This window comes from Nycticebus coucang, chromosome X (assembly GCF_027406575.1).
Source record: "Nycticebus coucang isolate mNycCou1 chromosome X, mNycCou1.pri, whole genome shotgun sequence".
NCBI classification, from domain to species: domain Eukaryota; kingdom Metazoa; phylum Chordata; class Mammalia; order Primates; family Lorisidae; genus Nycticebus; species Nycticebus coucang.
In genome coordinates, this window is record NC_069804.1 from 43,063,235 (window position 1) to 43,090,355 (window position 27,121).

General features: G+C 39.2%; 1 protein-coding gene across 9 annotated transcripts in view; it reads right to left on the minus strand.

Annotated features, from left to right (window-relative positions):
* The window catches only part of CASK (calcium/calmodulin dependent serine protein kinase), a 507,330-nt gene that overhangs the window by 156,772 nt on the left and 323,437 nt on the right, over positions 1–27,121 (minus strand). For all 9 annotated transcript variants that reach the window (XM_053579588.1, XM_053579590.1, XM_053579587.1 and 6 more), the window contains exons 6-8: positions 22,786–22,888; positions 16,234–16,409; positions 11,246–11,368 (exon numbers count right to left, since the gene is read on the minus strand). In XM_053579588.1, coding sequence (XP_053435563.1) covers positions 11,246–11,368; positions 16,234–16,409; positions 22,786–22,888 — 402 coding nt within the window. The remainder of the gene's footprint in view (positions 1–11,245; positions 11,369–16,233; positions 16,410–22,785; positions 22,889–27,121) is intronic.

Below are 27,121 nucleotides of genomic sequence, written 5' to 3' on the forward strand. Positions count from 1 at the left end.
TCTAAAAACTGTTTACCTACTCTTTTCTGGGGAAAATTAGGACTAACTAGTACTAGGTTATCAGAGGCTGAATGCATATTTCAGAAGTAATATTCCTTTTTTTTTTTTGAGAGAGTCTCACTATGTTACTCTCAGTAGAGTGCAGTGACGTCACAGCTCACAGTAACCTCAAACTCTTGGGCTTAAGCAATTCTCCTGCCTCAGCCTCCCAAGTAGCTGTGACTACAGGCGCCCAACACAATGCCCGGCTATTTTTTTTGTTGTAGTTGTCATTGTTATTTAGCAGGTTGGGGCTGGGTTCAAAACCTGCCAGCCCTGGTATATGTGGCCGGTACCCTAACCACTGACCTACAGGCGCTGAGCTCAGAAGTAATATTCTCTCTTTTTTTTTTGAGACAGAGCCTCAAGCTGTCACTCTGGGTAGAGTGCCATGGCATTACAGCTCACAGCAACCTCCAACTCCTGGGCTCAAGCGATTCTCCTGCCTCTGCCTCTCAAGTAGCTGGGACTACAGGTGCCCGCCACAACGCCTGGCTATTTTTTTTTTTTTTTGGTTGTAGCCATCATTGTTGTTTGGCGGGCCCAGGCTGGATTCGAACCTGCCAGCTCAGGGGTATGTGGCTGGTGCCTTAGCTGCTTGAGCCACAGGCGCTGAGCCAGAAATAATATTCTTAAGGAGAATCAAGATCCACTGAAATCTCAAAATTGTTCAGTAATATTATTCCGTGTCATTGTCACTAAGATACATTACTAATCTATATTTTATATACCTTATTGATGTGCACAATCTCTAGGAAAGTAGTATGGTATAATATAATGAACACATTCATTTATTAAAACATTTATTAATGTTTATTGAGCACTTACTATGTGCCAGACATTTTCTAGGTGGGTGCTTAATGGAAGTGAACCAAGAGCCAAAAATTCCTACCCTTATAGCTTATATTATATGGGGTAGACAGACAATAAATAAGTGAAATATAAGTCTGTCTTATGGTGACAAATGCTATGGAGAAAAATAAGGCAGGGCCAGGCATGGTGGCTCAAACCTATAATCCCAGCACTGTGGTAGGCTGAGGTAGGAGGCTGTGGTGGGAGGACTGCTTGAGCTTAGGAGTTCCAGACTTGTCTGAGCAAGAGACCCTGACTCAATAAAAAAAATGAAAAACCCAGCCAAGTGCTGCAGCAAGCACCTGTAATCTCAGCTTCAGGAGGCTGAGGCAGCAGGATGCCCACAGCCTGAGTCTGAGGTTGCAGGGAGCTATGATGCCACTGCAGTGTGCTCAGGGGATGGGGTGGGACTCTATCTCAACAACAATAACAAAAAAATAAAAATAAGGTAAAGAAGGAGGCTAGGGAATAATGGTGGTAGAGGGCATTCCTTTCCTCCAGTTTTAAAGATGGTGGTCAGGGAAGGTCTTACTACGAAGCTGATATCTAAGTTAAGACTTGAAGATGGTGAAGAAAGAAGACAAGAAGATATCAGAAGGAAGAGTATCTGGGAGGCTGAGGCAAGAGAATCGCTTAAGCCCAAGCATTTGAGGTTGCTGTGAGCTGTGATGCCACAGCACTCTACCGTGGGTGACATAGTAAGACTGTCTCAAAAAAAAAAAAAAAAAGAGTATCCAAGAGGGAGGTCATGACTAATATAAGAGTGAAGGAGGTCAACATGATGGGAATAGAGTAAACCAAAAAAAAGAATACCTCAGGGGAGAGGCTTTTGATATACAGATACCACTAAAAGGCATCAAAACTAGATGAGCTCTTTAAGAGCATGAGTGTTGACAGATATGGTATTGTAAAATACACATTTGTTCTACAGCCCAGTCTTTTTGCATATAATTCCCCAAATCCTTAGAGTCTCTAAAGTGATGCCTTTTTTTTTTTGAGACAGAGTTTCACTTTGTCACCCTTTGTAGAGTACCATGGCATCATAGCTCACAGCAACCTCTAACTCTTGGGCCAAAGTGATTCTCTTGCCTCAGCCTCCTGAGTAGCTGGGACTACAGGTGCCTGCCACAATGCCTGGCTATTATTAGAGACAGAGTCTTGCTCTGGCTCAGGCTATCCATCCACCGTGGCCTCCCAGAGTGCTAGGATTACAGGTATGAGCCACTGTGCCTGATCCGTAAAGTGATGTCTTTTTGTATGCTTACACTGATGGAAGGCTGGCAGCCCTTAGATAGCCGTAGAATGGGGGTTGGCCAAGGGACTTTTAGCCCCACCTCTAAACTTCAGGGAGGGGAGAGTAGAAGGTTGAGTCAATCACCAATAGTTTAATCATTCATGCTTATGTAATGAAGTCGCCATAAAAACCCAAAAGGACTAGGTTTAGGGAGCATCTAGACAGCTGAACAAGTGGAGGTTCCTGGAGGGCAGAGTATCTGGAGGGAGCATGGAAGCTCTGTGTGCTCCCTCCTCATTCCTCACCCTGCTCATGTCTTCATCTGTATCCTGTGCAATACTTGTTATAACAAACCGGCAAATGTTAAGTATTTCCCTGAGTACCGTGAGCTGCTCTAGCAAATTAATTGAATCCAAAGAGGAGGTTTCTTGAGATTCCTGATTTATAGCTAGTTGGTCAGCAGTTCCAGATGCCTTGAGTTGCCACTGGTGATTGAAGGGGCCAGAGGGGGCAGCCTTAGGGATCAAGGGATCTGCGGGATCAACCTGTGGGATCTGAGGCTGTCGGTAGGTTGATAGGGTGAGAACTGAGTTAGAGAGCACCCAGCTGGTATCCACTGCAGGGTTGACTGCTTGCTTGTTGGTTAAAAATGCCCAAACATTTGGTCCAAGTCTTCTGTGTTAATTACTGTGTGGCATTAAGAGCAGAAGAAAAACAGAAACCTATGCTTTGGGAAAAGAAAGGATGAAAGTGTGGGGGATGAGGAACCTTTGATTGTGGGTGGCCACGTGGATGGTTTGGAGCTGGGTCTGTACTGCAATCAGTTATCAAGAGGTAAAAGTCATCAGTGGAATTTAGAGGTATAACTTCCCAAGAGTTTAATCACTGGTTTCCTAAGGGAATGTAGACTAATAAGAAAGCAATGAAATATTCAATCTCTTGGTTGTTATCTGTAACTAAAATGAAATTAAAAGAGAGTGCTGGGTCAGATCTTGATGCTGGACCAAGTTCAGATTTCAGTCTGTCTGAGCTTCCAAGTGACTCCCGAGGGAAAAATTATACAGGGACAACAGAAAGTACTTCTAAGACCTATGGTTACTGAGAGGGTAGTCTGATGGAAAGGGCAAAACTGAGAAACTACTGAAACTAGAAGGTATATTGGGAAAGAATTGTTCCCTTTTGTAGATCAGTATCACCAGCTTCCTGAGAAGCCTTTACTAAATAGGATTATGAGAGTACTATAACTGAGGGGCAGTATCTGTGGTTTTAAAACGAATAATATTGTATCTTTAGTTTTATTTTATTTATTATTATTATTTTTTTATTTTTATTAAACCATAGCTGTGTACATTAGTATGATCGTGGGGCACCATACACTTGGTTCATAGATCGTTTGACACATTTTCATCACATTAGTTAACATAGCTTTTGTAGCATTTTCTTAGTTATTTTTAGTTTTAAATGCTGCTGAGTAGAAGAGCATGTTTGGATTGATGTGGGCCTGCAGTTTGCTCTGGAACAATCACAGGTGGCTGGAACTGATCTAGACACATAGGAGGTTGTTTCTCAGGGAAGGATCAGTCGGGTGGACTGCAGAAGAGCCACTGTAAGGTCTGTCTGTTTACCTGAGAAGGCGGACTGTCTGCTTCTCTGTAAATGCCAAGTGAGGCACCCCAGAAGCAGGGGCCTGCTTACCTTACTCAGGTCTTGGTAAACGCAGTGGCTAAGGGGTCCCTTCTGCAATGGGTAAACTGGTGCAAACCTGAGCTACTGGTGCAAACCTGAGCTATGGCCAGAGAAGCCTTATCAAATTTGCTGTCTCAGTTTCCTCTCAAGGGCCAGACAGCTGCTAATAAAAACATGAAGGTAATTAGAAGACAATGGGGTAAGGCAGAGGGGAAGGGTCAAAGGAGTCCTCCCAGGAAAGTGGACATTTTTAAATGGTTATTAAGAAATAAGATGAAGAAAGAAAAGGTTGATGGGGTGAAAGTAAGAGGACAAAGAAAGGGAAGAGTTATGGGACTCATCCCAGTAGGGTGGAAATCTTTACATGGCTATCAAGAAATGGAATAAATAAAATAGAAATTGACAGGGTTAAAGCAAAGATCTTAATACAACACTACTGCAGGTTGGGTAGATCAGAGGGAGCTCCTACTGTTCCCCCAACTTTAGGGGTTCCAAACAGGTTTGCTGTAATTTATCCCGGTTTGGAGAAATTTAAAGTGTGAAGGCAGATATTACAATGAGAAAGCTGACCAACAACTGCTTTTGGCCAGGTGCAGGCACAGGCAGGTTAATCAAGACAAAGGTTGACAAAAGGACTAAGGTCCCTTGGCTCAATCCTCTGCTGGGGACTCAAAGCCTTTTGGAATAGGGAGGGTAAAATGGTGTGGAGGTGAAGTTCCTGGGACTACCCTGTTTCCCCGAAAATAAGAGTGTCTTATTTTAAGGTGTGCTCCCAAAGATGTGCTAGGTCTTATTTTCAGGGGATGTCTTATCTTTCCTGTGAGTAGGTCTTATTTTTGGAGGATGTCTTATTTTCGGGGAAACAGGGTAGAATATAAAAACATAAGGGTTGGCCGGGTGCCCTGGCTCAGGCGTGTAATCCTAGCACTCTGGGAGGCTGAGGTGGGTGGATTGCCTGAGCTCACAGGTTCGAGAGCTCCGTCTCTAAAAATAGCTGAGCAGGGGCACCTGTGGCTTAAAGGCGTAGGGCGCCAATCCCATATACTGGAAGTGGCAGGTTCAAACCCGACCCTGGCCAAAAACAAAAACAAAAACAAACAAACAAAAAACCCCACAAAAAAATAAAAATAGCTGAGTGTTGTGGTGGGTACCTGTAGTCCCAGCTACTTGGGAAGGTAAGGCAAAAGAATCGTTTAAACCCAAGAGTTTGAGGTTGCTCTGAGCTATAACGCCATAGTACTCTACTGAGGACAACAAAGAGAGACTCTGTCTCAAAAGAAAAAAAAAAGTAAGGGTTGATAAGATTGTGAAAGTAGGAATGTTTAACAGGGGAATGTTTAAACAGGCTTCATGTAAAGAAGTTGTGTCTCCTTTACTAAATGTTTTATGGAACTGGATGTTATCCTAATGGAGGAAAGTAAGGGTTGATGGAATTAAGGTAAATGTTTATAGGAGAGTTGGTGCATTTGAACATGCTTTAGGTGAAGTGGTTGTTTCCATCTCTCTTACCTGACTGCATTGTGGGGCTAAACATTGTATCTGACCGGGAAATGTTCCCTATAGCTAGTATTGTAAAAGTAACTAGTATTGTAAAAGTGAAGGAATCTAAATTTACCCTTGTAGCAGTATTATTTGGACATGCTGAATGGGGCTAAATGGGAACCAGCAAGATTGTCTACCAGGGGTCCTCAAACTACGGCCCACGGGCCACATGAGGCGGTGTGATTGTATTTATTCCCGTTTTTTCTTTTCTTTTTTTTTTTTTTTACTTCAAAATAAGATATGTGCAGTGTGCATAGGAATTTGTTCATAGTTTTTTTTTTTAAACTATAGTCTGGCCCTTCAATGGTCTGAGGGACAGTGAACTGGCCCCCTGTTTAAAAAGTTTGAGGACCCCTGCTAGAAGCTGGATGCTGGTGGGATAAATTCTCCACCTGATAGCCCTTTGTGAAGCATTTACTGTGGCTTATGGCAAAAGCCTGGGAGCGCCTCCCAGCAAGGACTACTAGGACTTTGGACCAGAGAATTTCTACTTGGGCATTTACTGCCTTGCTGGGGGCCTTAACTGAAGCTACCCCTATGACTGAAGGACATAAAATGATCTTGACACCTGAAATACCCATGGTGCCTTGGGTGATAGCAAAGAAATACTCTTATGGGATGGCAGTGCCCAGAAGAGTTCTATAATAAAATAGAAATGGTTTATACAGAATCATCTGCCTAGGGACTACTAGGAGGAGATTTACAACCAGGGAGCCTCTGTTTGTTTCCCTTAGGACTGACTCTGGAACTATGTGAGGAGCTGCTGGATTATACTGTATATGCAGCTCTGAACATCAGAATATTTTGTAAACTATTTACAAATTTTTTTTGTTTAAAATTACATATTTTGACTGGGTGCAGTGGCACACATCTGTAATCCTAGCACTCTGGGAAGCCAGAGTGCTAAATAAAATTACCTATTCTGTTTTAAATTATATGTTTTAATATATAAGTTTACAAAATAGTCTTTATGTGTTGGCCACCTCTTGGTAAAATTCTGTAATGAATATTTTGTAAATAAAGGTATATTTAGCTACCATTTCCAATTTTCCCTATGTGTGGTGACTTTAGGGGTAATGTTTGGGACATCCTATAGTTTGATGGAGAAGTAGAATGGGCATTTAAAATATTGGTTGTCTAAAACAAGGGGAGATAAAAGCATGAACAGCTGGCTTACTTGCCCTTGTGTGTGTGTGCTGACTCACTCAACGTGAGTGGAACTAAAGGAGTACGTCCCCACTAGATTTTCCTATTTACTTGCTTGGTCTGGGGAAGAGAGAGTGGGGGAAGATGCTGATATCACTGTGTAATTCTTGCCAAGTGAGAAATATGCTGGTATAGTGATTACACTTTTTTCTTTCTTTCTCACATCACCTCAGTTTTTGTGGGGTTTTTTTGGAAACAGAGTTTCACTATGTCGCCGTTGGTAGAGTGCTATGACATCACAACTCACAGCTACCTCAAACTCTTGGGCTTAAACGATTCTCTTGCCTCAGCCTCTCAAGCAGCTGGGACTATAGGCACCTGCCACAACGCCCGGCTACTTTTTGCTACAGTTGTCATGGTTGTTTAGTTGGCCTGGGCCAGATTTAAACCCACCAACTTTGGTGTACGTGGCTGGCTCTGTAACCACTGTGCTATGGGTGCCGAGCCTCAGTTTTTTGTTTTTATTTCCTCTACCTGATTCGGTGGTCCTAAGGCCAGGGCTGCAAATGCAACTTCCAGTAATAGGTAAGATTCCCAAGCTAGAAACAGTTAACTATGCATTTATTTAAACCTTATGTCAGAATTCCTACAGCCTGATGGAGGTGGGTTGTGCCTTTGCCCCATCTGACAAAATTGGGGCTAGGAATGAATACAGCTATATTGCCTGGTGGCAAAAATAGCCCACTAGTTCTGAGTGGGCGTGGACTAAGGGAGAGGCAGTTGCTAGACTAGTGCTGCTGCTTGCATAACGGACATTCTAATGTCCCTCAAAAACGTTATTTATTAATACCGACAAGAAAGAATATCAACTGAGGGTAAAGGAATAAATAAATTTGGCCATGAATTCAGGGACAGCCCATATTAATTAACAATTAGAAAGAGGCTCAGAGCCAGAAATGACATTGTCTTTTTTACTTTTTAACTTTTTTTGTGAGACAGAGTCTCACTTTGTCACCCTTGGTAATGTGCCAGGGCCTCATAGCTCACAGCAATCTCAAACTTTTGGGCTCAAGTGATCCTCTTGCCTCAGCCTCCCAACCACAACACCTGGCTATTTTTAGAGATGGGGTCTTGCTCTTGCTCAGGCTGGTCTTGAACCCGTGAGCTCAAGCAATCTACCCACCTCGGCCTCCCAGAGTGCTAGGATTACAGATGAGAGCCACTGTGCCTGGCCAACATTGTTTTTTTTAGTTCAATTATATCAAATGTCTGAACCTCTCAAGATCAATGGAATAATGATACCAATATTATACCAATTATCAACCTCTCAATGGAAGCCTGCAAATCTTGAGTGGCCTCAGCCTGGGAGACATATTTACACATTATGACAGTGATGTGCTAATCTAATTATTATTGATTGAATGAGATTCTAGTAATGTGGCAATATCTTTTTTTTTTTGAGACAGAGCCTCAAGCTGTCACCCTGGGTAGAGTGCCGTGGCGTCACAGCTCACGGCAACCTCCAACTTCTGGGCTCAAGCAAGTCTCCTGCCTCCACCTCCCAAATAGCTGGGACTACAGGTGCTCGCCACAATGCCCGGCTATTTTTTGGTTGTAGCCATCATTGTTGTTTGGCGGGCCCGGGCTGGATTCGAACCCGCCAGCTCAGGTGTATGTGGCTGGCACCTTAGCCACTTGAGCCACAGGCACTGAGCCACAATATCTTTTGAGTTGCACATCTTTTTAATGTAAGGGATCTGGACTCAAAGACCAAGGGTAGACTGTGATATTAGGAAATACATATTTGGTCTTCAACCCTGTTTCTTGGCATACAATTCCTAAAATCCTTAGAATCTCCAAAGTGATGATTTTTTTTTCCCCTTCTACTTTTGTTTTATTTACTGTTTAATCTTCCCTGTCAGTGTCATGACAATTCCAACTGGCTGTACTTCAGTCACCGCCAAGTTATATGGAAATAGAATTCTTCCAAAGTGATGATTTTTTGAGGTTTGTACTGACTGATGCCTGGCAGCCCATAGGTAACTTCAGGATGAGGCTGGTCACCTGAAAGACCAAGGCAGGATTGGAAGGCTGGGACTTTTTCCCCAACCCCCTACTTCCAGGGAGAGGAAAGGAACCAAAGGTTAAGTTGATCATCAATGGCCAGTGGTTTACTTAATCATGCCTATGTAATGATGCCTTCATAAAACTTAAGAGGACAGGGTTCGGGGAGCTTCTGGATAGTTTCACAGGTGGAGGATCCTAGAGGATGGTGTGCCCACAGAGGGCATGGAAGCTCTATGTCCCTAACCCTGTAGCCACCTTCATCTGTATCCTTGGTAATATCCTATATAACAAACCAGTAGATATAAGTATTTCTCTCTTGAGTTCTGCGAGCTGTTCTATCATATTAATTGAATCCAAAGTGGAGGGGGTCATGGGATCGCCAGTTGACAGCTCATTAGTCAGAAGTTCCAGAGGCCTGGACTTATAACTGATGTGTGAAGGTGGGAGATGGTCTTCTGGGACTGAGCCCTTAACCTATGGGATCTGATGCTATCTCTACATAGACAGTGTCAAAACTGAATTAAGGACACCCAGTTGTTGTCATTTCAGGGTTGACTGTTTACTTGCTTGTTGGGAGAAATCCCTACACATTTGGTTACAGTAGTCTTCTGTTTTTTTGTGTTGACTGTTGTGTCATGTAGAGCAGAGAAAAAACACTTTGAGTTTTTTCACCTTCAATAGAGAAAAAGAGGAGGAGTGAGGACACAGGCCTATATATAGTATTTCAGTGTGAAGAAGTGGGTACGGGGAAGTGAGGAAAAACCAGCAAGATTTGAGGAGCAGCCAAAGAGGTAAGAGGACAACCAGGAGAGAGGGGGAGTCATGGAAGCCAAAGGAAGCATTTTAGGAAGATGGATATCAAAAGTTGCTGATTAGCCAAGAAGGACAAGGTCTGGGATGTCACAACTGGACTTAGCAACATGAAGGTCAGTAGTGACTTGACAAGATCTATTTTGGTGAAGTTAACAGGATTGTGACCCTGACTAGAGTGAGTTCAAGAGAAAGGGATGGGAGGAACTGGAGAACATGAGTAGTACAGTTCCCTAACCCTGTAGCCACCTTCATCTGTATCCTTGGTAATATCCTATATAACAAACCAGTAGATATAAGTATTTCTCTCTTGAGTTCTGCGAGCTGTTCTATCATATTAATTGAACCCAAAGTGGACGGGGTCATGGGATCGCCAGTTGACAGCTCATTAGTCAGAAGTTCCAGAGGCCTGGACTTATAACTGATGTGTGAAGGTGGGAGATGGTCTTCTGGGACTGAGCCCTTAACCTATGGGATCTGATGCTATCTCTACATAGACAGTGTCAAAACTGAATTAAGGACACCCAGTTGTTGTCATTTCAGGGTTGACTGAAATTCTTTCTAAGAGTTTTGCTGTGAAGAAAAGCAGAGACTAGGGCCAGGTACAGTGGCTCATAACTGGAATTTTGGCATTCTGGAAGGCTGAGGTGGATTATTTGAGACTTTGTCTCAAAAAAAAAAAAAAAGCAGCAACTAAGGGCAGAAACCAGAGGGGGTTGTAGGATTAAGAGTAGGTATGTGGTATGTGTGTATGTGTGTGTATGTATAATAAAAATAAATCACGGCATGTCAGATTCAACAGGTAGAAAACTGATGATGCAGGAAAGAAGGAAGTTGTTGGGTCAATGTTTTTGAGTAAGCAAAAGAAACAGGATCTAATCAAAACTTTTACTAGGGTATTGAATAAATTTAGTTTTATTAGAAAAAAAAAGAAACAGGATCTAGCACACACATAAAAGGGTGAATTAAAATCCTGGTTCTACCACTGACAATGTCTATGACTTGGGCAAGATTTGTTTTTCTCATAACAAGGTCTTACTCTGTTGCCTACGCTGGAGAGCAGTGCATGATCACCACTCACTGCAGCCTCAAACTTCTGGGCTCAAGTGGTCCTCCTGCCTCAGCCTCCTGAGTAGCTGGAACCACAGGCATGCCTAATTTATTCTATTTTGTGTCTCACTATGTTCCTCAGGCTGGTCTCTCTAATTCTTGGCCTCAAGTAATCCTCCCACCTAGGTCTCCTAAAGTGCTAAGATTTACAGGGCCCTCAGCCACCTCACCTGGCCTTGGCAAGGTTCTTAAACTCTCTGAGCATTAGTTTTTTAACTTGTAAAGTGAGAATTTCCTGGAATTACTGATTTGTATAGTACTGTTTCACTGACATCTTAAGTTATAATTTTCCTTAATACTCGTTGGCAGAATGAGATATAAAAAATTTGTTAAATTTGCCTTTTTCCGAGACAATAAATTCATATCTGGTATCTAATAGAAAGTAGTTAATGCTATAAAGCACACAGTCACACCCAAAATAAAGACAATTAATTATTGTAACATGGTATTATTTTAGTCCTTCATGTTGTATATTTTTGGAACGTGTGTTGGCAGAGAACAAACATGCCTTCCTCCCTGATATATTCTGACTTAATCCTTTTGTACCCTCTGTCTGATAGCTGATGGACACTCAAATACTATATCCTCTATTGAGTTGTTTGCAGATGATTTGCAGAAATAGCAAGCAAGAAGAACAATAGCTAATGAAAAATGCTCAGAAAACAGGAAAGATGAAAGGGGCTACCTCACAAAGCATTATATTCCTATGACTGGAAGTGTTCAAACAAAATGTAGATGGTGCCCTATGTGCTCATGTACCTTAAGCCATGGGTGATTCAGTGCTTCATAAACAGTGATCCTTTCAGCTGGATCCAACATCAGCATGCGACGTACTAGGTCTTTGGCACTTTCAGAGATATGGCTCCACTGCCTTGGATTCATCTGAGGAGGAAGAAAGGAAAATTATATAGTTATCTTTAGTGAGAAGTTAACATTTACTATTATTTGCTATTCCTATCCTGTTTCAATGTGAACAAAATTTTCAGAGCTAAGAACAGAAATTTGATTCTAAAGGCTTGTTTTCTAATGAAGCAAAGGACAAATGCAATTCTTCTGTTGTTGTTCGCTATATGAGAATCTGCATCAGTGAATATTCCATACATATGTTCTTGTTGTTAAATGTTATAACGTTTTTAATAATCGAAGAATAGAATATTCATGATTCTAGCTTCTTCTACCTTTAGATCCTTGACTAAAGAGATTAGAATATATTGATCTAGAAAGGACTAACATAATTTAAAAATTTTAAAGAAATAAACATTTAAAAAATGTTTTTAAAAATGGGGATCAGCAGTAATTGTGAACTATGTAAAGTTATTAATAGGAAATTTTGATCACTGTATTGCCAATTTTAGTATTTAGGAAAAGCATACTATTACCATAAGCCCAACAAAATAATCAATTTGCTTGAATATTATCCTCAGCGAAGTTACATTTGTCTCTCTTTTAGAGATGAGACAACTAAGCCACATGGTAAATTGACTAAAATCAAACAGAAAGAATTACGAGTTGTTCAAAAGATATAAGACTTATGAGAAAAGCTGTAGATCTGCGAGGAAAGAGCTAGAAGGCTCCTGGGGTAAAGGATATGTCTGAGATCAGGAACAATAAAAAATTCAAAGAATGCTAGGGCTCTTGGGGTTGGGAAAGCAAATGCAGAAAGAAGTAGACAGTAGGGTCTCATTCCCTATCAGGAAGCTGACCACTGGGAGTTATGTGAGATGCCTGATGCCAGGAACTTCAAGCAAAGGCATGGCTTTAACAGGCAGAGAATCATGTTACTTTTTAAGGGAGAAAGATGGAGAATAAACTTCACAACAATTTAAAGCCTAATAAAATCACAGTACTTGCACTGTAGTACAAATGAATCATTACAATTTGGCCAAGGGCAAGGACTAGATATTCGGCTCTGGCTAATGTGAGGCTTTGCACTTGTAGATAGAGAGTGAAAAGTGTCTCCATGTTAGGGATAGCTCTTAAAGTTGAAGGTTGTTCTATTTGTTTTTTAATAGCAGAATTTCAAACAGTAGCTACTTCTGTTTGTGAAATCCCTTTAAGAGGAAAGCCATGAAACTGTTTAAATATTGTGATCCTACTGAAATTGTGGTCAACTGACCAGTCTGAAAAAAGAGGTAAAGTATTAAAATATTAAATAATCAGATAGGGCTTAGATAGCCTTCTTTCTTCTTCCCCATCTTGGAGCTGCTAATGTGCTATTTCTTTCTTTCTTTCTTTCTCTCTTTCTTTCTTTCTTTCTTTCTTTATTTGAGACAGAGTCTCCCTCTGTTGCCCTGGGTAGAGTGCCATGGTGTCATAGCTCACAGCAACCTCAAACTCTTGGGCTTGAGCAATCATCTTGCCTCAGTTTCCTGAGTAGCTGGGACTACAGGTGCCAGCCACAATGCCTGGCTAGTTTTTCTACTTTTAGTAGAGATAAGGTCTCGCTCTTGCTCAGGCTGGTCTTGAACTCCTGAGCTCAAGCAATCCACCCTCCTTGGCCTCTCAGAGTGTTAGGGTTACAGGTATGAACTACTGCACCTGGCCTGATGTGCTCTTTAAAGTATGAATGATTTTTCTTTGGTAAAGGGGTTCAGAAATTACCTGAAAGTGGTGGTAAGATTTCTGATGTGAGTAGAGGTTTAGAAGGACACTTCCCCTTCCCCTACTGTCCTTTTTATGAGGGAGCCCAATACAGGGTTTTGTCTTCCTTTGGCTGAGTGAGAAGAGTAGCTAAAATTAATTGGGGAGGTTGATTCTATAAGGGAGAATAAATTAGGGGTATAAAACAATCTCATTTATTTTAATACCAAAGTCACAGTTTAGGATCTTGCTATACAGATACTAACTGGCTACTTGTAACAATGATGTAAGATGACATTGCAACTTTTATATATAGTTTTGGAAATATATCTTTGTCCTTTATTAAAAAATTGAGGTTAAATATAGCATATACTTCAACTAAACAGCATTCTCTGTGACATCAACATTAAAAGATTAAGTAAGCTAGCAAATGAGAGTTTAAAATATTAAAGTCACTTAAGACCAATAGCAGTTTATAAACTATGGAAATTTATTTATTTATTTATTTTTTATGTTTTGAGACAGAATCTCACTACGTCGCCCTTGGTAGAGTGCTGTGGCATCACAGCTCATAGCAACCTCAAACTCTTGGGCTTAAGTGATTCTCTTGCCTTAGCCTCCTGAGTAGCTGGGACTACAGGCACCTGCCACAGCACCCAGCTATCTTTTTTTTTTTGATTGTAGTTGTCATTATTTTTTCAGCAAGCCTGGGCCAGGCTTGAACCTGCCAGCCTTGGTGTATGTGGCTGGTGCCCTACTCACTGAGCTACGGTTTATGGCCAAGCCATAAACTATGACAATTTAAATGTACTACATTTAAAAGGTCTCATCTAACTTGTCTTGAAATCAAGGATCTTGTTAATCGTTCTTCTGTTAAGAATCAGGGTGGTGAAATGATTATTTTAAGATCTGCTTTAAAAAAATCCATTATAGTAATATGTGGAATATTGGCCATATGTTAACTATGGATGACAGGGGCTTATCATACTATTCTCTCTACTATTTTTATCTGTTTGAAATTTTCCATAACAAAATAAAAAAGAAATGCTGACAGAATCATCATAGATGGCAGAGGTGGACCTATAGTTCAAATTAAGCTGTTGAAAACCTGAGCCTTTTGTAAGGAAAGCCATGAAGACAAATTAGAGGTGAGGTTAGCCAAGTAAAGGAGTAAATAAGTTATTAACCTCAAAGCTTCATATGCCAGGTACAGAAATTATGATATAGCTGCCACTATCCAATCCATCTGACTTAACTATAATACTAGGAATAGGGAATTTTTATATGATTTAATTTTTGGACATGTGTGAACAGTCCAAGATTCTTACCAAGAAACAAAAATAACTATTCAATGTTTTAAAAATAGACAAAATCAAATACCAGAGGCTGTTGGAATGAAGCACATTGCCTTGGAAACCAGGAAGTTAGCAACTGAACAAACACAAAGGAAAAATTCTATTATTAGCAAATACTTATAACTCAAAAGGACAGGTGGAAGATTTTATTATATGGTACCTCAGTCACAAGTTGCTGTGAGGATTAAATCAGTTAATATAAGTAAAGTGCTTAGAACAGTTCCTGGCACAGAATAAGTGCTATGTCTGAGTTAGGTATCATTATTGCTAGTATTATTATACTGATGAATTACTGATCATGTTTCTTTTCATAAGTTAGTATCTGTAATTCCACTTGGCAAAATTCAACCAGAAAGTCTTGGCTATGCATTCCAAATAGACATTCACAATTTCCAAGGATTGAAGGGGATGACTACTTACAAGCAGTTTTGTGAGATACTAAGTTATTTTGAAAGTATTGATTTTATTCCTGAGAGGCCAACTGACTCTAAGAGAAGCAAAAAAAACTGTACTGAAAACATTCTTCTCCATTAACAGTTTTTGCATACATCTTGAACAAAAGATAAACTGGTACGCACTTATCAGCTGATGGCACACAAGGCAAACAAACAAAAGTATACACCATTTTCATCTCTGCAAGATTCACTTATGGCTTAAAAGATAGGCTGAAACTCTGAAAGTACTTTACCTTTCTTTTTTTCCCAAGTCCCATAAAAATTCTAACATTAATGAGGAATTGAAAAGAAACCATTAGGGGCCTCACAGTCTTGGAATCCAGTGTGACATAAACCTGATTTTATGTTGCCAGGCATGGCTGAAAATGAAACAGTGATTCCGTTGAATAGAAAGTATGAATTTCAGTAATAGTGGGAGGAAAAACAATTTCCCCAACATAAACTGCCTTGACCTGATATACAGACAACCCCTCCCTCATGCTTAGCCTCCTAGTCCCTGCCAGCTATACATGGTGGTATAGAGCAAAGAATTATAAGAGGTGGGGTAGTGAAATCAATCTTAAGCTTATTTATTTCCAAGGTCTGTGGTAGTACATGAAATTTCCGAGACAATGTAGCCAAACAAGAATACAAATGTTTAAGTCACATCAGAATGCCTCTATATTGTATTGTGAAATGCAATTGTGATTTGATGTTTCAGTTTATCCTGGAATGTAAACAGCAAATTTTTTCAGCTATGCTAGCATAAATTTAAAATTAAAATAGATGAAATTTCCATTTCAATGTTACATACTAAGAAAAAACCAACCTTCACTCCCTCCCTCCCTCCCTTCTTTCTCATTTTTTGAGACTCAACAGAGTCTCACTCCGTTGCCCCAAGCTAGAGTGCCATGGCTAACAGCAACCTCAAACTTCTGGGCTCAAGTGATCCTCCTGCCTCAGCCTCCAGAGTAGCTGGGACTACAGGACTTGCCACAACACCCGGCTAACTTTTCTATTTTTAGTAAAGACAGGGTTTTACTCTTGCTCAGGCTGGTCTTGAACTCCTGAGCTCAAGCAATCCACCAAGCAAAAACCTTTGAAAACTAAGCCCAAATTCTCAAATTACTCAAAGAAGGGCCATAAGAGTTTTCTTCATCTGGATAATATAGTTCAGCTGACATCAACTCAGAAATTGACTTAAGGCCTATGTTGCTTAACAAGGGTACTGAGTCAATGATGGAAGCAAAGACCTCTTGTCTGTTTGGGCAAGTTCATGGCAGTCAATCAGTGAGCAAAGACAGACAGTAACTTTAAAAAGCATTTTTCAGAATAATTTAGTCTCAATGGAAAAATAAAGACGTTCATAATACACTACCTTATATTTTCCTTTAATAATGCCTTCAAACAATCTTTCCTTGGTTCCGTAAAAAGGCAAACAACCACTGAGCAGGATAAAAAGAATCACGCCGCACCCCCAGACATCTACAGGCTTTCCATAAGGCTCTCTTTTAACCACTTCTGGGGCCATAAAGTGAGGTGTTCCAACGCGTCCTACATTTAAAACAACAACATCATTAAGGAAAAATGTTTACATAAAATGGCGTTTTCTACTTGAAAGCTGAAAATAATGGAACAATCACAAACCGAACAAAAAGTATGCCAATATTCTCTTACCACCTCTCCCTTCCCCATAAAGTCATGCTCACAGGAGGAAAAAAAGTATGTCCCCAATCACCTTTTGAAAATATTGAGCCCAAGATAGGTACTATGTCTTATTGAACTTTCCCTGAACTTCTGCACACTACACAGTAGGTATTTACATACTTCTTGCTTCAAGAATAAGTTTAAATTTATTAATTTTCACATGTTTAAAGGTCACTAAAAATATAGATTTGGGGCATGTGTTAGTGTCAACAGGCAGGGTTTGTAGCTGCTCAGGAAAAGAGTTGGGAGGCCTGCCCTGGGCAGGAGCAGAGGCAGGGAGAGGAGTGAAAAAGAAATCTGTGGAAAAAAGATTGCTTTTGACTGCCAAATGGAAATTTCCCCAGTGAAACCTAATGCTGAGGACTGTTGTTTGGAATATGTACAGTAGAGCCTCCATAGTTGACCACCTCCCTACATTGACTACCTTCTTAAGTTGATCTAATTTTTATAGACTGGACATGCACCACATGTACATATCAGTATAGCAGGCCTAGTTCCTTATGTTGACCACCTTGGTATGTTGACCAGTTTGTTACAGTCCTTTGGGTAGTCAACTTACAGAGCTTCTACTGTATTTGAATCTGAAATCCTATTCAGTTGATTTTATGGATTGTAGCAATTAACAATGGTTAGGAATGTTTTATTATAATATGAATTTTTAGTTTCCTCCTAATATTAATGTTTGAAGAGAGAAGGAGGGCAAACATATGGCATAAACCAAAAAATCATGAAGCTCCTTCCATTCAGTCCGCTTTGATCTTTTGTTTCTCTCTCAAAAACTAGCTTTCTAGAAGGAATCTGTTATCGGTTGTTTACACATTAGTAACCATCTTTAATTCAATATCTTAAAAGGAGTTTTTCCCTCTATGGTGGTATGAAAGGCTTATATGTTGTAGGGAAATTATTATGGGATGGGGCACTGCCCATGACACTTGGCAGCTCTTCTAGATGTATGCAGGCCTAACACTCTCCCTTACTCCCTCTTATCTCTCTCTACTCTCTCATACTAAGTCCAAGATAATTTTTACTTCAAGATTGTATAATATCTTATCTAGAGCTCAGAACTGTGGTTCAAAGTTTTATTTTATTTATTTATGTATTTATATGTGTATTTATTTGGTAGAGATGAGGTCTCACTATGTTATTCTGGCTAGTCTTAAACTCTTGGCCTCAAGTAATCCTCTTGCCTCAGCCTCTCAAAAGTGCTAGGATTACAGGGATCAGCCACTGTGCCAGTCAGTTTGGAGTTTTAAAAGGACTTTAGAGATGTTCTGCTCCAGCTAGACTAGACAGCATGTGACATTAAATTCTTTTAGTGATTATCAAACTCAGTTGGAATGGAGAGGGACAAAGGAGCTGTTGTAGCTTAGGTATCGGGGATGTAGCTTTGCTACAGATCATTATGGTTTCCTTCCCCTACAGCAGAAGAGATCAAATTCAGGGTTCTGATAGTGAAAATATTTTCATTTAAAATTTATAATAGGTCAACAAAAACTACTGGTTAGAAGAACCTGACAAGAGAAATGTTTTTATTTTTGTACTATGCTATTTTGCTTGCTCAAGTAATATGTATAAAGAAGCTGAAGTAATGGGAGCTAAGCCTCCCACTTTCATTAACAGACTGGACAAGGAGGATTAGGCTTGGTCCGATGGACAGTAGGGGAAAATAGGGCAAGAACTCAGCGTACTATTCAGGGCACTGGTACTAGAGTAGCAATTAGGTACCTGCAGATGGTTCAGATGATGCTTTGAAGTCAACTTGATTCCTACCACCTCCCATGTAAAGAGCTAAGCAACTCAAAATGGGGCCTTACACTGGAAATAACTAGAGCCACGATGGCCAGTCCCAGCGATCCTGAGGAGGTTCTGTTTACCTGGATAAAAGACTACCTAGTTCTGAAGAATCAATGTTCATTCTTGGGAAAGATGCATGCCTTTTGGTTCAACAATTTTCTCACAGATGATAGGGCAAAAAACCTTGTTAGACAGAATACATAGGAATGCTCTTTTTATTTCATGTACATCAGTAGATTGTGAAAAGGAGTGCAGTTAATCTTTCACATACACTGACTTCCTCAAATTCCTTGTTTTTGCTGTTAAACTATTTTTCCTTTTTTGTGACCACTTGACTTCTATGACTTTGACCACAAAATTCTAAGAACAGGAAACTAATTACTAAACCAAATTAAATATCACTGTTTTAAATAGTTCAGATATATATTTAAATATTACATTTTGATAATATAATAAAAGCTTCCTATCTATAACCTCAGGGAGAGAGTTGTTCTGAAAAGATACACTTTCAATACTTTAGGATTTGAATCTCTAGGTACACAATGATTTTTACTTTAATAACTTTATATGATTATCTTTCTACAGTTTCTTGACTTCTTTTACACAGAATGCTGCACATAAGTTAACTTTTTCTTTTTTTTTTTTGCAGTTTTTTTTTTTTTTTTGGCTGGGGCTGGGTTCGAACCCGCCACCTCCGGCATATGGGGCCCGTGCCCTACTCCTTTGAGCCACAGGCACCGCCCAAGTTAACCTTTTCTTGATGACTCAGAGTTGTCATTGTGGATCTCAATGAAAAAACTACATTACAGAACAGAAAGCACCGTCAGGAAGTTCAGAGGTACATAAAGGTTGCTTTCTTTGGTATTAAAAGGCTGCTGTGTGTTCCAAGTTTTGATTGCTCAATATATATTTTTTCTGTCAGACTTTCTTTTCTTTCCTCTCACTATGCTTACTTCAGTCCTGGCTTCTCTTAATTTTTTTTTTTTTTATTGAATCATAGCTGTGTACATTAGTATGATCATGGGGCACCATACACTTGGTTCATAGACCGTTTGACACATTTTCATCACACTAGTTAACATAGCTTCTCTTAATTTATTGTTTATAATCTGTTATTAACTGGAGGCTAATTAGTAATGAGATTATTTCACTTGATAGCAATTTGGTAGGTCCTAGACATCGTCATAGGTGCTGTGGACACAGAGATAAGCCATGATGCCCCTTGCCCTTACAAATCTCAGTCTTTGATATGATTATAAGTCCCCACAGCCAATACTACCCAGAGGTATGTAGCCCAGATAGTAATATGGAAGAGAAGGAGTGGGGTTACTTAATTTGGAATGATGAAGATCAGCCTGCTTTTAAGAAGAGTTAGTTGTTAGCTCAGCCTTTAAGAACAGTAGGAGTTAACCAGATAAACAAAAGGTATTCTAACTAGAGGAAGAAGGAACATAGATCTATATAATTTTATAAAAAGTGTGAGCAAGTCACCCTCAAAAAGAGTATCTTAGATGACCAATTGAAAGGACAATGAATTTTTATTTTTTTGAGAAAGAGTCTTAGTTTGTCACCCTTGGTAGAGTGCTATGGCATCATAGCTCACAGCAACCTCAAACTCTTAGGCTCAAGTGATTCTCTTGCCTCAGCCTCCTGAGCAGAGCAGCTAGGACTACAGGTGTCCACCACAATGTCCAGCTATTTTTAGAGACGAGGTCTTACCCTTGCTCTGGCTGGTCTCGGACTTCTGAGCTCAGGTGATCTACCCACCTGGGCCTCCTAGAGTGCTAAGATTATAGGTGTGAGCCACTACACCTGGCCATGAATGGGTTTTTGAAGGTAGGAATAGTTTTGATGCTAATATAATTATTTTCTAGGTTTTGAGTTGTATTCTGGATAAGTGAATTTTCCAAATAGCTGAGTTTCAGGTAAGGGAAGTGTAAATATATTTAAATAGTTTTTACTGTATGGAACATACACAGGATATAATTTCTTTCTATTTGTAGGACTGGAGGTTCAAAGATTCCAACTGACAGGAAAATAGCTTTCTGTTTTAAAGTTGATAAATATTAGCAAAATTTCAAAAGTACCTTAAACAATAGGAAAGCTTTTTCTAAGAGAAATAATTTATCCCTTTCTACTTATATTATTTTTAAAAACATTGTAATACTTAGAGTTATTTCAAGAATATTAAGAAAAGGTATTAACATATGACAAAATTTTGACCATCAGGAAGTATTTTAATTCTAGAAGCACAGAGAGAAATAAATTTTGAATAATTGACACACTGGGGGGTTCAAAATTAGCTTTAAAAATATTCAACTTGGGGGAAAGGTTCATGGACTTTAGAAAAATAGAATAACACAGAGAAAATGTCCAAGTAAATCTGATGAATATATTTTCCCCCTTTAATCAAGCGGCACAATAAAATACAAAGCCCATGACATTCTGAATACTAACAGGCTGCACATCCAAAGCAACAGAAACAAAGTCATTAAGTATGGCCAGTATATATATAACATACAAAAGGAATTCCTTTCATCTCATTAACCTTGGGAAGTGATCAGAAATTATTTGTTATAATTGTGTACCCATAACACGAGTGATTTGTATAAATAAATACCAGATTTGAGAGGGAGTTTAACAGCAACATTTGTTTAAAAAAAAAAAAACAATTCAGGATTTACAGTTGATTGCAAGATCAACAGGAGCCAGTAGTGTCATGTTCAGTTCTGGCACTGTCCTTTGTGGACAGTGAAGAGATTCTGAACCAGTTTATATGAAGAATGGTTCAATTAACCTAGGGAAATTAATTTGGATAAAACTTAGGGGGACATGGTAGCTATCTTCAAACATTTGCATGGTGATCATGTGGAAGGAGGAAAATTGTTCAAAGTGGCTTCAAAATAGAATTAGGACAGCTGGGTGAAAGTTACAAAAAGACTTTTAAATATTTAAGTAGTTTTCTAAAAATGAAATGAACTATACTAGGACATAGTAAATACTCTTCCACCTGAGGAATTAAACCAGAGCTCAACCTTTTGTTGGGACTATTACTGGAAAATTCAGTCATTAGTTATAAGACTGGAGAAGTTAAAACTCCCTTGGAATCCTGAGAGTCCATGATTCTGTGAATTAAACTGTGTTTACTACCTGACCCTTTGGTCAGTCTTCTAATCACCAACAGAAAGTTTTGAATTAAGGAAAACAAACTGGCATTCTTTGAAACTATATTCAACTTCCAGTTTTGCATGTTATTGGAAGCAATTTGCTGGAAAAGAATGTGAAACTAGAAGAAAACTTGAACATAATTTAATTTTTGAAGGCAATCTGGTGAAAAAATGATTTAAAGAATATAACCACGACCTATGGCTCATTTTTCAGAAGGTAGCCTATTTTATTACTGCTTAGTGTTCTAGCTACAATGAACTAAGTTAAATGGAATGTCCTGGGTAACAGATCATTGTTTTGATATTTATCATCTGTCAGATATTTGAATTTAACATAAGCATTTTTAAAAGATGGCAGGTTTTAAAAGGTTCTGTTGATATTTTTCATAGTTTTCCTCTTTGTGAAGGTTGGCAGTACTTGGTGATAGAAAAGAGAAAGCACTGACCAGAAGACTGATGGTTTGTAGAATGGGGAACTAAGTAATTTTCAAAACTAGGGAATAGAACTAAAAACAGGGCAGCATTCTGAACTGGAGTTTATTGAAAAGAATAAATAAAAAAACAAAGGCAGTACTTGAATCTGTAATTAGCATCCACCTCTGTGCACTGGTAAAGAAAGTTCCTACTTTAACTTTTTTCTTCTTTTTATTCTGGCATGGGAACTTAAAATTATGTTTTGCTTTAGCTAATAATAAAATCAGCCTGCATTCATATATGTTTGCTCTTTGCAAATAAAAACATAGATTGGTAGCTTAAACAGAGTCTTTGAAAAATGGAAAAAGGAAAACAGTATGAAATTAAAAATTAGCCATCAATGTTTACTTAGAAATGGCTAACCCACACATTTTAGATCTTACTTCATTTGGACAATTCAGCTTTTAAAAGCTCTATGTCCTAAATGTTATCTTCTTTGAATATCATTTTAAATCTCTTTATATAGGGTCCCTTCCCTTAAATGCTGGAGCTACAAAGAGTAAAAAGACAGAGGTTAGCTGGGAACTGTGGTTAACGCAATTTGAGACTAATTGGGGCAATATAACAAGACCTCGTCTCTATTTCCCAAAAGACAAAAGTTTTTCCTTAAGGGACTAAAGTTCTAGTTATGATCACACAGTTATTAAATTCAAAACTATCTGATGGTGCTTTTTGGGGGTGGAATGAGGTATGAAATACCGAGGTTGGGTCAATATTTAGCTTGAAAGTTTTACACCAGCCTGAAAATGACCAGGTTTTGAAGGAAGCTTTTTAAAGAGTGGTCTTACCTCCAGCTACAAGTCCAGATTCCCCTAATTGAATAGCTACCCCAAAACCCCCAAGTTTAACAGGTGCTGAGTTTTCTTTTGAGGCGAGGAGAACACAGTGGGGCTGAAAAGAAAAACAGACAAAAAATAAGCCCAAAGATAAACTGAAAATGAACAATTCAGTTTAGACAAAATTAAATAACATGACAATATAGTAACACATTAGGAACTTCTGATTACTTAGATGTTTGAATTATTTGTCCTATTCTCACTTTTGGATGATTTCTCCAAAGACAGATCTGTTCATCCAATATTTTCAGGAATTATTTGCTAAGAATTACTCAGAAAGCATGGATCTTCAAGAAATATAGATAGACACATTTTCTGCCTTTTTATGGGCAGAAAATGTATCTATTTTTCTTCCTGCCTTTTTATGCAATATTTTCTTTAGTTTTTCTTTTTGAGATAGAGTCTCACTCTGTCACCCTGGGTAGAATGCTGTGGATTATAGGTGTGAACTACCACTCCTGGCCCTTTTTATGCATTATTTTCTTTCTGTTAGTGATCATTAAGATTTAAGAAAAAAAAAAATTTACACTTCCTGCTAATATGTCTCTCTAAATCTCTGTCTTTACCTATAGAGCCATTATATTTTGGCCCTTGGAGGATACTAATGACCCTTTGTTTGTCTACCCTTCCCATCCACTTTTCTTTATATATTCCACCCCTAAGTAAAGGAGTACTAAATGGATGGGTCAGATTTAATGACTTCAGTTGAATATTGCTCCCAGGGAATTCATTGCTCTCCCTGGGCATGTCATTTCTCTGGACACTCTTTTCTCTTTGTAGAAGTGGGAAGTGAGAAAGGAGAAGGGGAAAGGAGCCCACTTGGCTGGCCCCTAGTCCAGGGCAAAGACATCCTCCCCACGGAGTAGCCTATTAGACTAAGTATCACAAGCTTTGTTATAATAATGAGGGTTTCTTTGTCAAACCATGACCTCTACATCTGTTTCATTCTGGGATCTTGTCGAGGCTGGTGTCAGGGGCTTTTGGTCTCTGCTCAAATACTATGGTCCCCTATTGGGGACTAACACTAACTGATCTGGTCTCAAAATGGGCGAGTGAAAAAGATAAGCCTCTTTAAGCACAGAAAACAAAGGTATTTTTTCTTTTCTCCTACACTTTTGTCATTCATAAAATGACACAATTTTAGATCAGTTTTAGCCAACATGGTAGTGGGTATGAAAAAAAAAGTGTGCAATAAAACCGAGCTGGTGCTACCCCAGGGAGATAGATTTTTGATGATGATATGCAGAAGCAGAAGGGATCGTTAACTTTGCATAGTGAAAGAGAATCAGGATTCTATTTAGGAAGTAAGTCTTTCTGTCCAAAGAAGTTTAAAAACCTTTAAAGTTCAGTCTAGTACAGTGGTTCTCAACCTGTGGGTCGAGACCCATAGGAACTGTATTAAAGGGTCATGGCATTAGGAAGGTTGAGAACCACTCGTCTAGTAGAAAGAGAGATGAGCTCTCAAATGTAAGTGTGTATGACTATGTGAAAGTGAGAGAAAGAGAGGAGGAAGCAAATGTACAAATGAGCAGTGAATAAACTATGAGATGACACCAAAGTAGCAAGAAGAGTGTATGGGACAGCAAGTAAACCTCTACAGAAATTCACTGATAAAGACTGCTCTCAGTAAGAACTTCCAGCTGGTTCAAAGAGCGATCAATGACAGCAGACTGAATAAAAGGAATACCCCTAGTATAATTCTAGTGTGGGACACAGCAAATGAATGAGCCTAGAAAAGGAAGGGCATGACACAGAAGAAAATACAAACTGGACCCAAACAAAGTCACAAGGTCTCCTGGCCATGCCTCTGCATGTGTTTTTATTACTTTCTTAGGAAAGAGAAGTAGAAGCTTTAATTGGAAGCCAAATTGGAATGTACGCCCTTTATAGTTTGTTGACTATATTTATGCTTAAGTTCGTGTTATTATGAAATCTATGTAATTCTCATCAGTGTAGATGTAGTCATTCTCAATAAAGCCTTAAGTGAGATAAATGATAAAATTTGGACATAAGATAGAAAATAAAGAAACCTATAAATATGAAGTAATATAGTATAAAGCCTGGTAGTGGTAAGTGTCATGAGGCAAAATTAAATTGGTGAAGAGGTAAATGATATATTAATAGGTTTGGGGGTTGGGAAGCCGCTATTTTAATTGCAGGGTGGGATGTCAGAGGAGGCCTCTCTAATAGGGTACTATCTGAATAGAGAACCAGAATGAAGTGGAACAGCAAGTTCTAGGCAGGAAGGATAGTCAATACAAAAGTGCAGAGGTATGAGGAGGGTTGGTATGTTTAGAGAATTGGAAGGAAGCCAGTGTGTCTGGAAGAGAATGAGCAGGGGGAAGAGTGGCAGGAAACGTGACCTAAGAGATGATCAAAGGTCTGGGACCATGGCTGGCTGAGATGGGAAACCACTAGAACTTTTTTTTTTTTTTTTTTAAGACAGAGTCTCACTTTGTAGCCCTCAGTAGAGTGCTGTGGCATCACAGCTTACAGCAACCTCAAACTCTTGGGGCTTTAGCAATTCTCTTGCCTCAGTCTCCTGAGTAGTTGGGACTATAGGCGCCCACCAATGCCCGGCTATTTTTAGAGATGAGGTCTCACTCTGGCCCAGCTGGTCTTGAACCTGTGAGCTTAGGCATTCTACCCGCCTCAGCCTCCCTGAGTGCTAGGATTACAGGCGTGAGCCACTGCGCCCAGCCCAGTAGAAAGTTTTGAATAGGGGAGAACTATAGTCAGTTTTAGGTTTTGAAAGGATCACTCTGGCTTCTGTGTGAAGAGATTGCAGGAGCACAAGCATGGAAGAAAGGAGACCAGTTAGGTTACTGCAGTTGCCTGGGAAAGAGAAGATTGTGGCTTGGACTAGCCTAGAGTGATAGAAGCAGAGACCCTGAGAGGTGCTCAAATTCTATTTATGTTCTGAAGGTAAAGCTGAATTGTTGCTGAATATGGGTGTGACAGAGAAACAAGTTAAGTATGATAATTAGGTTTTGTTCTGAGCAACTTAGTAAAAATAAAGATGCCATTTACTGAAATGAGGAACACTAGGGGAAGAGTTTGTATGGGGGATCAAGAATTTGGTTTAATACATATTGAGTGTAAGATCTCATAAGATGGGGTAAAAGAGAGGCTGGGATTAGAGGTGTAAATTTGGGAATCAACAACACGTAAATGGTATTTATAGCCAAGGTAATGAATGCAATCATTTAGGACATGACTGCTGATAGAGACAAGAAAAGTCAGAGGATTGAGCCCTGGTACACATGATATTAGAGGTCGGGAAGATGAGAACAATCTAGCAAAGGAAAAGAGACTGTGAAGCAGGAGGAAAAATCAGAATTTGATATCCAGAAGCCAAGTGAAGAAACTTTTTCAAGTAGAAATAATTACTAGTGATATTGTTACTAAGGTCATTGAAAATGAGAACTGACCATTAAATCTGACAACTTGGAAGTCACTGGTGAACTTGATAAGAGTGCCTTTAGTGGTATGATGTAGACAAAACCCCCATTGGACCAGCTTCATGACCAAATGGGAGGAGAAGATATAGACAGTACATACAGATATCTTTCAAAGTTTTCCTATACTAAAAATGGAGAAATGGGATATAGCAAGAAGAAAATATAGCTGAGGATGTTTCTTTTTTTTAACATTTACAATTGGAGAAAATAGATTAATAAACCTCCATGTACCTATCATCCAGCTTTAGCAATTATCAACACTCTGCCATTGTTGTTTCACCTATACCCTACCATTTATTACATCTTTTTTTGCTGAAATATTTTAAAACAAGTCATATAATTTACTGTTAAAGAGTTCAGTATTTCTGATAGAGGACTTAAAGTTAATATTATCATATCCAATTAAATGAGCAATAATTCTTTAGTAGTTGCGTAGCAAAGGGTGGGGTCAGGAACTGACCTCTAGGAAGAGGTTTATCCACATCTGGTTAAGGTGGATAACTACACATGCAAAAACAAACTGTTGGTGGGGTCAGTTAATAACATTAAGTACTTAGTCCACATTCAATTTTCCTTGACTATCTTAAAAATATCTTTTTCAGATAGTTACAGATGGGATCCAAGGTTCACACATTACATTGCATAGTGTTATCTCTTAAGTCTCACATACTCTAACAGATCCCCCTTCTTTGTACCTTTTTTTCAATATTCATTCCATTGATTTATTAAAATAGTACATAAATTTCCCTGCAGAATTTTCCACAATCTGTACTTGGCTAACGGTAGCCACATGGTGTCACTTTAATTATTCTCCTGTATTTCCTGTT